Source organism: Anguilla anguilla, chromosome 1 (genome assembly GCF_013347855.1).
Source record: "Anguilla anguilla isolate fAngAng1 chromosome 1, fAngAng1.pri, whole genome shotgun sequence".
Taxonomy (NCBI): Eukaryota; Metazoa; Chordata; class Actinopteri; order Anguilliformes; family Anguillidae; genus Anguilla; species Anguilla anguilla.
The window spans coordinates 86,901,966-86,913,416 of record NC_049201.1 but is presented as its reverse complement, the minus strand read 5'-3'; the positions used below and the strand labels follow the sequence as shown (position 1 = coordinate 86,913,416).

The following is an 11,451-nucleotide window of genomic DNA, read 5'->3' as shown; positions in this document are numbered from 1 at the left end:
TCACCTTTACACCTAACCTGTCACCTGCACACTCACCCTCTCACCTTTACACCTAACCTGTCACCTGCACACTCACCCTCTCACCTTTACACCTAACCTGTCACCTGCACACTCACCTTCTCACCTTTACACCTAATCTACCTGCACACTCACCCTCTCACCTTTACACCTAACCTGTCACCTGCACTCTCACCCTCTCACCTTTACACCTAACCTGTCACCTGCACACTCACCCTCTCACCTTTACACCTAACCTGTCACCTGCACTCTCACCCTCTCACCTTTACACCTAACCTGTCACCTGCACACTCACCCTCTCACCTTTACACCTAACCTGTCACCTGCACACTCACCCTCTCACCTTTACACTTAACCTGTTACCTGCACACTCACCCTCTCACCTTTACACCTAACCTGTCACCTGCACACTCACCCTCTCACCTTTACACTTGACCTGTTACCTGCACTCTCACCCTCTCACCTTTACACCTAACCTGTCACCTGCACACTCACCCTCTCACCTTTACACCTAACCTGTCACCTGCACACTCACCCTCTCACCTTTACACCTAACCTGTCACCTGCACACTCACCCTCTCACCTTTATACTTGACCTGTTACCTGCACACTCACCCTCTCACCTTTACACCTAACCTGTCACCTGCACTCTCACCCTCTCACCTTTACACCTAACCTGTCACCTGCACACTCACCCTCTCACCTTTACACCTAACCTGTCACCTGCACTCTCACCCTCTCACCTTTACACCTAACCTGTCACCTGCACACTCACCCTCTCACCTTTACACCTAACCTGTCACCTGCACACTCACCCTCTCACCTTTACACCTAACCTGTCACCTGCACACTCACCCTCTCACCTTTACACCTAACCTGTCACCTGCACACTCACCCTCTCACCTTTACACCTAACCTGTCACCTGCACACTCACCCTCTCACCTTTACACCTAACCTGTCACCTGCACACTCACCCTCTCACCTTTACACCTAACCTGTCACCTGCACTCTCACCCTCTCACCTTTACACTTGACCTGTTACCTGCACTCTCACCCTCTCACTTTTATACTTGACCTGTTACCTGCACTCTCACCTTTACACCTAACCTGTCACCTGCACTCTCACCCTCTCACTTTTTTTGGTGACAGGAAGTTACTCAGCTGTGATGAGTTTTGGTGACAGGAAGTCACTCAGCTGTGATGAGTTTTGGTGACAGAAAGTCACTCAGCTGTGATGAGTTTTGGTGACAGAAAGTCACTCAGCTGTGATGAGTTTTGGTGACAGGAAGTCACTCAGCTGTGATGAGTTTTGGTGACAGAAAGTCACTCAGCTGTGATGAGTTTTGGTGACAGGAAGTCACACAGCTGTGATGAGTTTTGGTGACAGGAAGTCACACAGCTGTGATGAGTTTTGGTGACAGGAAGTCACTCAGCTGTGGTGAGTTTTGGTGACAGGAAGTCACTCAGCTGTGATGAGTTTTGGTGACAGGGAGTCACTCAGCTGTGATGAGTTTTAGTGACAGGAAGTCACTCAGCTGTGATGAGGTTTGGTGACAGGAAGTCACTCAGCTGTGATGAGTTTTAGTGACAGGAAGTCACTCAGCTGTGATGAGTTTTGGTGACAGGAAGTCACTCAGGTTTGGTGAGCTGAATTGCTGCTAGTGGATCCTGTGCCTGTGACTGCTATCACCTCTCTACCCACGAAACATCAGAGCATCTGGAATATTCCACTGGAAAAGATTAGAAAACCAGTAGGAAGCAAAACAGAAAACTGTCATTGTTTTGCTCTGACTGAGAGACTTTAATAAGATCAGCATGAACAAAGGGGAGGTGGGCGGGGACATCTGGAGATAGCGCCACATGCACAGGAATGTGCGACTGAAAGGTCTGGAAGGGAATTTCCTCTGGGGGAACATTTTTTTAGGTGAAATCTGGGCCTTTGGAAAGAACGCTGTAACTGCATTGATGGACGAGCTGCTGGACAGGAGTGCAGTTTCGCCTGATCTCCACGGGGGGGAGACATTTCTCAGCATCCCTGTTAGTGTGGCCTGGGGCTGATGTTCCTCATCAGACTGAAGGGAGAGTTGAATGGGCAGCGAGTTAACCTCTCGCCCACGGCCCCCCAGCTAACGCTGGAACACTCTGCTGGCTGAGAACTACAGCTCACCGAAAGCAGAGCGAGAGGAACAGAGAGGGAGGGAGAGAGAGAGAGAGACAGTGAGAGAGTAATATTTGTACATCTAGGCATTTAGCCAATGTTTTTATCCTGATGCACAGACAGAGAGAGATAAGAAACCCATCAGGAGATCCCGTGTGATGTGTGTGTGTGGGCAGCAGAGGGTGGGATGAGGGTTAGGGTTAATGAGTGAGTGAGCGAGCGAGCGGGAGGGTGAGTGAGTGAGCGAGCGATAGAGCAGCAGGTGTTCAGTGGGTCTGTGAGGAGCCCAGCTGTTCTGAATCCCTGGCAGGAATGCTGGTGAAATTCTTTCAGCTGTCCTGTCTGCAGACGCCCTGTTAATGTGCCTGTAACCGTTTCTGCTGAGCACCGTGTTAATGTGCCTGTAACCGTCTCTGCTGAGCACCGTGTTAATGTGCCTGTAACCGTCTCTGCTGAGCACCGTGTTAATGTGCCTGTAACCGTCTCTGCTGAGCACCGTGTTAATGTGCCTGTAACCGTCTCTGCTGAGCTCAGTGTTAATGTGCCTGTAATAGTCTCTGCTGAGCACTGTGTTAATGTGCCTGTAATAGTCTCTGCTGAGCACCGTGTTAATGTGCCTGTAACCGTCTCTGCTGAGCACCATGTTAATGTGCCTGTAACCGTCTCTGCTGAGCTCAGTGTTAATGTGCCTGTAATAGTCTCTGCTGAGCACTGTGTTAATGTGCCTGTAATAGTCTCTGCTGAGCACCGTGTTAATGTGCCTGTAACCGTCCCTGCTGAACACCGTGTTAATGTACCTGTAATCGCCGCTGCTGAGCACCGTGTTAATGTACCTGTAACCGTCCCTGCTGAGCACCGTGTTAATGTGCCTGTAACCGTCTCTGCTGAGCACCGTGTTAATGTGCCTGTAACCGTCTCTGCTGAACACCGTGTTAATGTGCCTGTAACGGTCCCTGCTGAGCTCAGTGTTAATGTGCCTGTAACCGTCTCTGCTGAGCACCGTGTTAATGTGCCTGTAACGGTCCCTGCTGAGCACCGTGTTAATGTGCCTGTAACGGTCCCTGCTGAGCTCAGTGTTAATGTGCCTGTAACCGTCTTTGCTGAACACTGTGTTAATGTGCCTGTAACGGTCCCTGCTGAGCTCAGTGTTAATGTGCCTGTAACCGTCTTTGCTGAGCACCGTGTTAATGTGCCTGTAACCGTCTCTGCTGAGCACCGTGTTAATGTGCCTGTAACCGTCTCTGCTGAGCACCGTGTTAATGTACCTGTAACTGTCTCTGCTGAGCACTGCTTTTAAGAACACAGCACCCGCACTGGAACACCATCTGTGACTGCGCTCCGTAACTGTGCGCTGTAAACATGTTAAGTTCTCTCTGTAACTGTGTTATGTAAATCTGCTGTGTAACGTCTCTGTGTAACTATGCTATGTAAATCTGCTGTGTACTGTCTCTGTGTAACTGTGCTATGTAAATCTGCTGGGTAATGTCTCTGAGTAACTGTGCTGTGTACTGTCTCTGTGTAACTGTGCTATGTAAATTTGCTGTGTAATGTCTCTGAGTAACTGTGTTGTGTACTGTCTCTGTGTAACTGTGCTATGTAAATCTGCTGGGTAATGTCTCTGAGTAACTGTGCTGTGTACTGTCTCTGTGTAACTGTGCTATGTAAGTCTGCTGTGTAATGTCTCTGAGTAACTGTGCTGTGTACTGTCTCTGTGTAACTGTGCTATGTAAATCTGCTGTGTAATGTCTCTGAGTAACTGTGCCGTGTACTGTCTCTGTGTAACTGTGCAATGTACTGTCTCTGTGTAACTGTGCTATATAAATCTGCTGTGTAACGTCTCTGTGTAACTATGCTATGTAAATCTGCTGTGCACTGTCTCTGTGTAACTGTGCTATGTAAATCTGCTGTGTAACGTCTTTGTATAACTTTAGTGGTTTTCAGCTTCAGTTTTGGGGTTTTTCTGTGAGAGTTTGTGCTTCTCAGCACCTGCGTCACAGTAATCCTGCAGCTCACTGTTAGACCAGATCTTATCATTACTGCAGGCCTTTCATTTACCCGTACAGTGTGCTTCACTCCCTCCCAAAACCCCGAAAAGCACAAAAACACACAGAGCGGGACAGAGACACAAAAACACACAGAGCGGGACAGAGACACAAAAACACACAGAGCGGGACAGAGACACAAAAACACACAGAGCGGGACAGAGACACAAAAACACACAGAGCGGGACAGAGACACTAACAGGAAAACAGACCCATCCAGCTGTGACAGGACGTTTTGATCTGATCTACAGTCAGGAGATTTACAGGTAAATCACATCAAAGTGTCAGCCCCAACGGAGCAAATCTCAGTCTGGGCTGACTCCAAATGTCTCTCTCTCTCCCTCTCTCTTTCACACACACACACACACACACACACACACACACACACACACACACACACACACACACTCTCCCTCCCCCGCCCTCTCTCTCTCTCAGACACACTCTCCTCCCCCCCCCTCACACACACACTCTCTCCCTCCCTCTCCCGCTCTCTCTCTCACACACACTCCCCCCCCCCTCTCACACACACACTCTCTCCCTCCCCCTCCCTCTCTCTCTCTCAGACACACTCTCCTCCTCTCTCTCCTTCTCTCTTTCACACACACACACACACACACACACACACACACACTCTCCCTCCCCCTCCCTCTCTCTCTCTCACACACACACTCTCCCTCCCCCTCCCGCTCTCACACACACACTCTCTCCCTCTCTCTCTCTCTCTCTCTCTCTCTTACACACACTCTCTCCCTCCCTCCCTCCCTCTCTCACACATACTCTCTCCCTCCGTCCCCCCCTCTCTCTCCTTTAGCTCAGTAACCAGAGTGCTGTTCCCATGTATAATAGATCTGCTGTACACCCCCCTCTCTCTCCTTTAGCTCAGTAACCAGAGTGCTGTTCCCATGTATAATAGATCTGGTGTTCACCCCCCTCTCTCTCCTTTAGCTCAGTAACCAGAGTGCTGTTCCCATGTATAATAGATCTGCTGTTCATAAATAATGCAGAGCTCTCCAGTCTGTTCCCTCAGAGCCTCTTTATGGCCCGAAGTTGGAGCGCTGGCAGGGCGAGCCTAGCAGGGTGAGCCTAGCAGAGCAGGGCAGGGTGAGCCTAGCAGAGCAGGGCAGGGTGAGCCTAGCAGGGCAGGGCGAGCCTAGCAGGGTGAGCCTAGCAGAGCAGGGCAGGGTGAGCCTAGCAGGGCAGGGCGAGCCTAGCAGGGTGAGCCTAGCAGAGCAGGGCAGGGTGAGCCTAGCAGGGCAGGGCAGAGCAGGGCAGGGTGAGCCTAGCAGGGCAGGCCTAGCAGGGCAGGGCAGGGCAGGGCAGGCCTAGCAGGGCAGGGCAGGGCAGGGCAGGGCAGGGTGAGCCTAGCAGGGCAGGGCAGAGCAGGGCAGGGTGGGCCTAGCAGGGCAGGGCAGGGCAGAGCAGGGCAGGGTGAGCGTAGCAGGGCAGGGTGAGCCTAGCAGGGTAGGGCAGAGCAGGGCAGGGTGAGCCTAGCAGGGCAGGGCAGGGTGAGCCTAGCAGGGCAGGGCAGGGTGAGCCTAGCAGGGCAGGGCAGAGCAGGGCAGGGCAGGGTGAGCCTAGCAGGGCAGGGCAGGGTGAGCCTAGCAGGGCAGGGCAGGGCAGGGCAGGGCAGGGTGAGCCTAGCAGGGCAGGGCAGGGCAGAGCAGAGCAGGGCAGGGTGAGCCTAGTGAATACCTGCAGGGCACCGCATGTTTCTGCAGGTATTCACTCATTCACTGATAATTCTCTGTTCTGCTCATTTTTTCCACTGCACTATAAACATTAATAAATACTCAAAGTAATGAAAATATAAAAAATAAAAGGAGCTTATTTGCACGCCTGGAGCCTTTGATGTTTCTTGGCGGACTTTCCTAATGGATTCCCCCGCTGTGGGGATCTGGACCTTGGGCCGGAGAGGAGGGGTCTGTTTGTGCTGGGTTTTAACAGGATGTTCTGTGTTCCCCTCTCAGAAGGGAGACAGGACAGATAAAGGACAGGTACAAGACAGGACAGGTACAGGACAGGTACAGGTACAGGGCAGGTACAGGTACAGGTACAGGAATGGTACAGGACAGGTACAGGTCAGGACAGAACAGGTACAGGGCAGGTACAAGACAGGTACAGGACGGGTACAGGTACAAGGCAGGTACAGGACAGGTACAGGACGGGTACAGGGCAAGTACAGGTACAGGAATGGTACAGGGCAGGTACAGGACAGGACAGGTACAGGGCAGGTACAGGACAGGTAAAGGACAGGTACAGCACAGGTACAGGACTGGTACAGTACAGGTACAGGTCAGGTACAGGACAGGTACAGGACAGGACAGGACAGGACAGGTAAAGGACAGGTATAGGTCACGTACAGTACACGTACAGGGCAGGTACAGGTACACCAAAGTGTTAAGTCCAGCTGGACCCAAATACTTACCCTTGGCTGGAATCCTGTTCTTTAGCTCAGCAGGATAATCATATCTAATCAACAGAGTGACTGGGTTGGGCTGCAGCACACACTCGTGCACACACACACTTACACGCAAATACAGACACACACACACACACACACACACAAGCAAACACTCATGCACACACACACACACGCACACAAACACACAGATTCTCACTCACTCACGCTCGAAATTTACCGAAATAACAAAATGTCAAAATGTAAAAACATCAACATGTCACAAAAGTTCAACTCACGATTGGGTAAATTTTTTGACTCAATTTGAAAATTTATTTTCATACAAAAACATCATATGAAAAGGGCGGGGTCTACTTTGTGCAGTCTCATTGTACAAAAGGGCGAACGGGGGTTGAAGTCACACCAACAAGCAGGGCGTCTGCACCCCTCCCGGGGAGAGGGAGGGGCTTAAGGGACGTTTGGGGGGTTTGGTGGATGGTCCCGGGATGCTGCAGTGGACGGACCGGCAGTTCAGAGCTTCAGAAATGACCCGTTATGTTTGTACTGCCGCGGAAGTGACCGGCCCCCGGCGCTGCTGTCCCAGCGGATGATTTCCCTGCGTGTTCCTCTCCATCTGCATCTTCAGCTCTGCCCAATCCCCACCCTCCTCACATCTTTGTTTCCACTCGGAAGGTTCTGTGGCAATGAACCGAGTGCTGTGATTGGCCAGGAAGCTCTGCGGTGGCCCCTCCCCTCTTCTGAGTGCCCGCTGAGCACCTGCAGATGCAGCAGCAGAGAAGCAGTCAGCTCTTGAGTTCCTTCCCAACATGTGTAGCGCCCCCTACTGGCCTGGATGACTGGGGGGGGGGGGGGCAGGGGGAGGGGCTTGTGGCTCCCCAGCAGCAGGACTGAAGCTCAAACAGCAATGTGACCACAAGTAAAACATAAAGAGACAGAAAAACAGAGAAACTGAGGGGAAGAGGGGAACAGCACACAGAAGGAGGGGGGCACTATGACCCCCACCCCCATCCCCCCCAGACTCAACCACCCCTCACTGGCCCCCAGCACACAGCTGCAGTTAGACACACACTCACACTCACACACACACACACATACACACACTCTACGTCAACAATTAGCACACAGAAAAAACATGCACAGATCCCACCCCTGAAGCCCCCACCCACAACTTCGACAACCCCCCCCCCCCCCCCCCCCCGCGTGAATTCACTGTGTTAGTTTGGTAGTTTGGCTCATTTACTGTAAACATTTCTCCACCCCCCCCCCCCCCGAATAATAGATGCTACCGCTGATTCAGGAATTTAAAGATCCAAAATCCATTTCTATAAATCAGTGGCTGTACAGTTTCCAGCTGCGTCTCATAAGCTGGAACCAGAACAGCGCCCCCTCTGGCCTAGTCAGTCTTTACAGTCGCAGATACCCAATTAGCATGCTACTGTTATAGCATTCTGTTTTCCGCCATAGATCGCATGACTATCGTATTGGATTGTACTCATTTACCCAGTACCGGCCGTGGAATGATAGTGTGTTCTATAAAAGATTGTCCTCTCCGCATGATTGACAGTGTTTCTGTCCTATTGCTGATCGTTGCTGTTCTTTAATACTACCAAACAGTCAATAAAGTTTAAATGGAAGGACAGGTAAGACACTCTCTGTCCTAAATCTAGTCCTAATCTACCTGGCACAGCCCAGCCACAGAAAAGCCTCATGAAAGCCTCCAGTGAGGAGATGGCAGCACACCACTGCTGCAGCAAGGCAGGGTGTAGAGAGCAGCATCGGGTCAACAGCTCAAACCCCCTTATTAACACGAACCAAACCGCAAAGACCAGAAACACAAAAAAACAGACTGGCGCAGGAGGAGATCAGAGGGAGATCAGCCGGAGGAGATCGGGGAACAGCAATGGGAGATCAGGGAGAACAGCAGGAAGAGATCAGAGGGAGATCAGTCGGAGGAGATTGGGGGGAACAGCAGGAGGAGATCAAGGTGAACAGCAGGAGGAGATCGGGGAACAGCAGGAGGCGATCGGGGAACAGCAGGAGGAGATCAGGAGGAACAGCAGGAGGAGGTCAGGGGGAACAGCAGGAGGTGGTCAGGGGGAACAGAAGGGAGAACAGCTTGGCCAGTGGAGAGTTCTCCATGCTGGGAAATGCAGTGAACACCATTTATTCATAAACACTCACTGTTGCCTTTCTGTTGTTTTTCAGGGAAAAACGATAGAATAATCCTTTGAGGGAAATGGGGGGAAAAAGGAAACCTAAAGGTCAAAATGGTGTGCAACAGCAGGAACTCTTCTGTAAGACGCCGTGCAGAAACACTTTCATCATCACACAGGTGACAGAGAAAACACTCCGGAGAAAAATCAAGACCAAAAAACACCCCCCCTCTCGCAAATCCTGTGCAGCGGAGAAAAAGTCTGCGTGCATAGTGTGTTTGTGTGTGTGTGATAATGTGTGTGTGTGTGTATGTGTGTAATAGTGAGTGTGTGTGATAATGAGTGTGTGTGTTTGTGTGTGTATAACAGTGAGTATGTGTGTGTGTGTGTAATAATGAGTGTGTGTGTGTGTATGAGTGTGTAATAATGAGTGAGTTAGTGTGTATGTGTGTGTGTGTAATAGTGTGTGTATGTGTGCGTGAGTGTTTGTGTGTGTGTATGTAATAATGAGTGTGTGTGTGAGTGTGTGTAATAGTGTGTGAGTGTGTATGCGTGTGTGTGTGTGTAATAGTGTGTGTGTGTGTGTGTAATAGTGTGTGTGTGTGTGTGTGTAATAGTGTGTGTGTGTGTGCGTGTGTGTAATAGTGTATGATTGTGTGTGTAATAGTGTGTTTATGTGTGTAATAGTGTGTGTATGTGTGTAATAGTGTGTGTATGTGTGTAATAGTGTGTGTATGTGTGTAATAGTGTGTGTTTGTGTGTATGTGTGTGTATGTGTGTGTGTGCGTGTGTATGAGTGTGTGTGCGTGTGTGTGAGTGTGTATGTGTGTGTGTATGTAATAATGAGTATATGTGTGAGTGTGTGTAATAGTGTGTGTATGTGTGCGTGAGTGTGTATGTGTGTGTGTGTGTGTGTAATAGTGCGTGTATGTGTGCGTGAGTGTGTATGTGTGTGTGTGTGTGTGTGTAATAGTGTGTGTATGTGTGCGTACTCAGACTTCAGTCTGGAAGTCTCCCTCGGTTTCGGGTGTAGTTGCGGGGGCAGTTCCCCAAATTTGGTTTAGCTCCAATTTGTCCATCTTTTCAGCGGGCGCACATGAGGGGTCAAAGGTGACTGTCCTGACATTGTCACAGGGGTGCTGGTCGTCGGGAGGGGTCCTGTCCTGCAAAGCGAAAACAGGAAGTGGGTCAGTCACTCACACAAGTGGGCTAAGCACAGGCCGCATTCCCAGTGAGCAGCGTTTGGTCGCACGCTGCAGCCCCACGGCACAGCTGGGAACCCATCACAAACACATGGCGCAAAATAAGCCATCAGCATTCCTTACTTTCCCCTCTGAGCTGAACGGACCGGTGCTTCTGCAGGATCATCTCTCTCTCTCTCTCTCTCTCTCTCTCACTCCCTGTCTCTCTCTCTCTCTCTCTCTCACTCCCTGTCTCTCTCTCTCTCTCTCTCTCTCCCCTTGTCTCTCTCTCTTTCCCCCCTCCCTCCCTCCTTCTCCTCTAAAGCTTCCTGCATCTTCTCTGCATTATACGGTTTTATTTCTTTGAGCAGCAGTTTCCCATTAAAGGGAATAAACTGCATTATGCTCGTGGCCAATCAGAACAGAGGAAGTTCCATCTGCTTTTTGTCTGAAAATTCCCCAGCGCTGCCCCAAAGACATTTTTACAGGCTGGGTGGCCAGATGGAGGGATTTTACCTTGAGCACATAAAACCCAAACCCCAAAACCCAAAGACTCAACCTGCCAAATCTCACGTTGGCTCAAATACAGTATGTCTGAAATGTGAACATTTAATAGCTACACTCAAAATGTTCCCATTAATTACTAAATGTTGTCTACATTTCTGCGGTGCCAAGAACGAGGTCCGGTCATAAGGGGATTTTTCCCCCATAATTAGATTTTTCCCCCATAATTTGATGCAAATGATAATTATAAAATAAAATGAAAAAGAATCTCAGTATAATGATTTAATATGTCGGCATGTTTTCAGAAAACTCATAATTATGGCTTTTAGTATTACGTGGATACATTTCTTTGTAATTGAAATCTATTATACAAATTTAAGAATTTTATTTTTTGAGCCATAGGTTCTTCCTGAGCCAGTTAGAAGCTCACATATGAAATATTAAATAAGTCAATCCTGAATTACCAAATCAAAATTTTGAGCAAAAACGTCATCATTATGGCTGTAATTGTGAAAAGATAGGTTTGATATGATTTCTGGCAGGGTATCCTAGTCACCTGACCCCAGCTACCAATCAGCCTTCAGCTGGGAGAGAGAGCCTGCAGATACATTGATCAGCACTAGGGGGAGATGTCTGGTCGATAGCAGGGGGATTAATTAATATGCAACCCAGTTTGGTTGTTAACTGTGTGTGCCTGTCTGTGACGTGTGTGTGTGTGTCTGTGATGTGTGTGTGTGTGTGTGTGTATGAGTATTCTTATGGGGAAGACACTCATTAATAGGGAGCTGGGTCCGAGTATTTGGGGAGCCCCTGGTCTGCCCCCCCTTACTTACGCTGGAGGAATTATTCTCCCCTTCTGTAGATGAGATGCTCCAGCGTCTCTCCCTCTGTGTTGAGACAGAAAAGGGGGGGGTCAGGGGGGGAGTGACAGTTAGGATCTGACTCATTCTGCTGTCAGGAAAATCTGACTCA

The 11,451-nt window shown here is 49.9% G+C and overlaps 1 protein-coding gene across 5 annotated transcripts in view; it reads right to left on the bottom strand.

Moving 5' to 3' along the window:
- Nucleotides 1-6,926: 6,926 nt before the first annotated feature.
- Nucleotides 6,927-11,451, bottom strand: part of LOC118232883 (adhesion G protein-coupled receptor B2-like) — a 93,952-nt gene continuing 89,427 nt past the window's right edge. For 4 of the 5 annotated variants that reach the window (XM_035428124.1, XM_035428134.1, XM_035428114.1 and 1 more), the window contains 2 exons: nt 11,313-11,366; nt 9,721-9,957 (listed from right to left, as the gene is read on the bottom strand). In XM_035428124.1, coding sequence (XP_035284015.1) covers nt 9,787-9,957; nt 11,313-11,366 — 225 coding nt within the window. In that variant the 3' untranslated portion in view covers nt 9,721-9,786. Of the gene's footprint in view, nt 7,398-9,720; nt 9,958-11,312; nt 11,367-11,451 lie in introns of those variants that run through there. The other variant, XM_035428106.1, reaches the window with a different exon arrangement.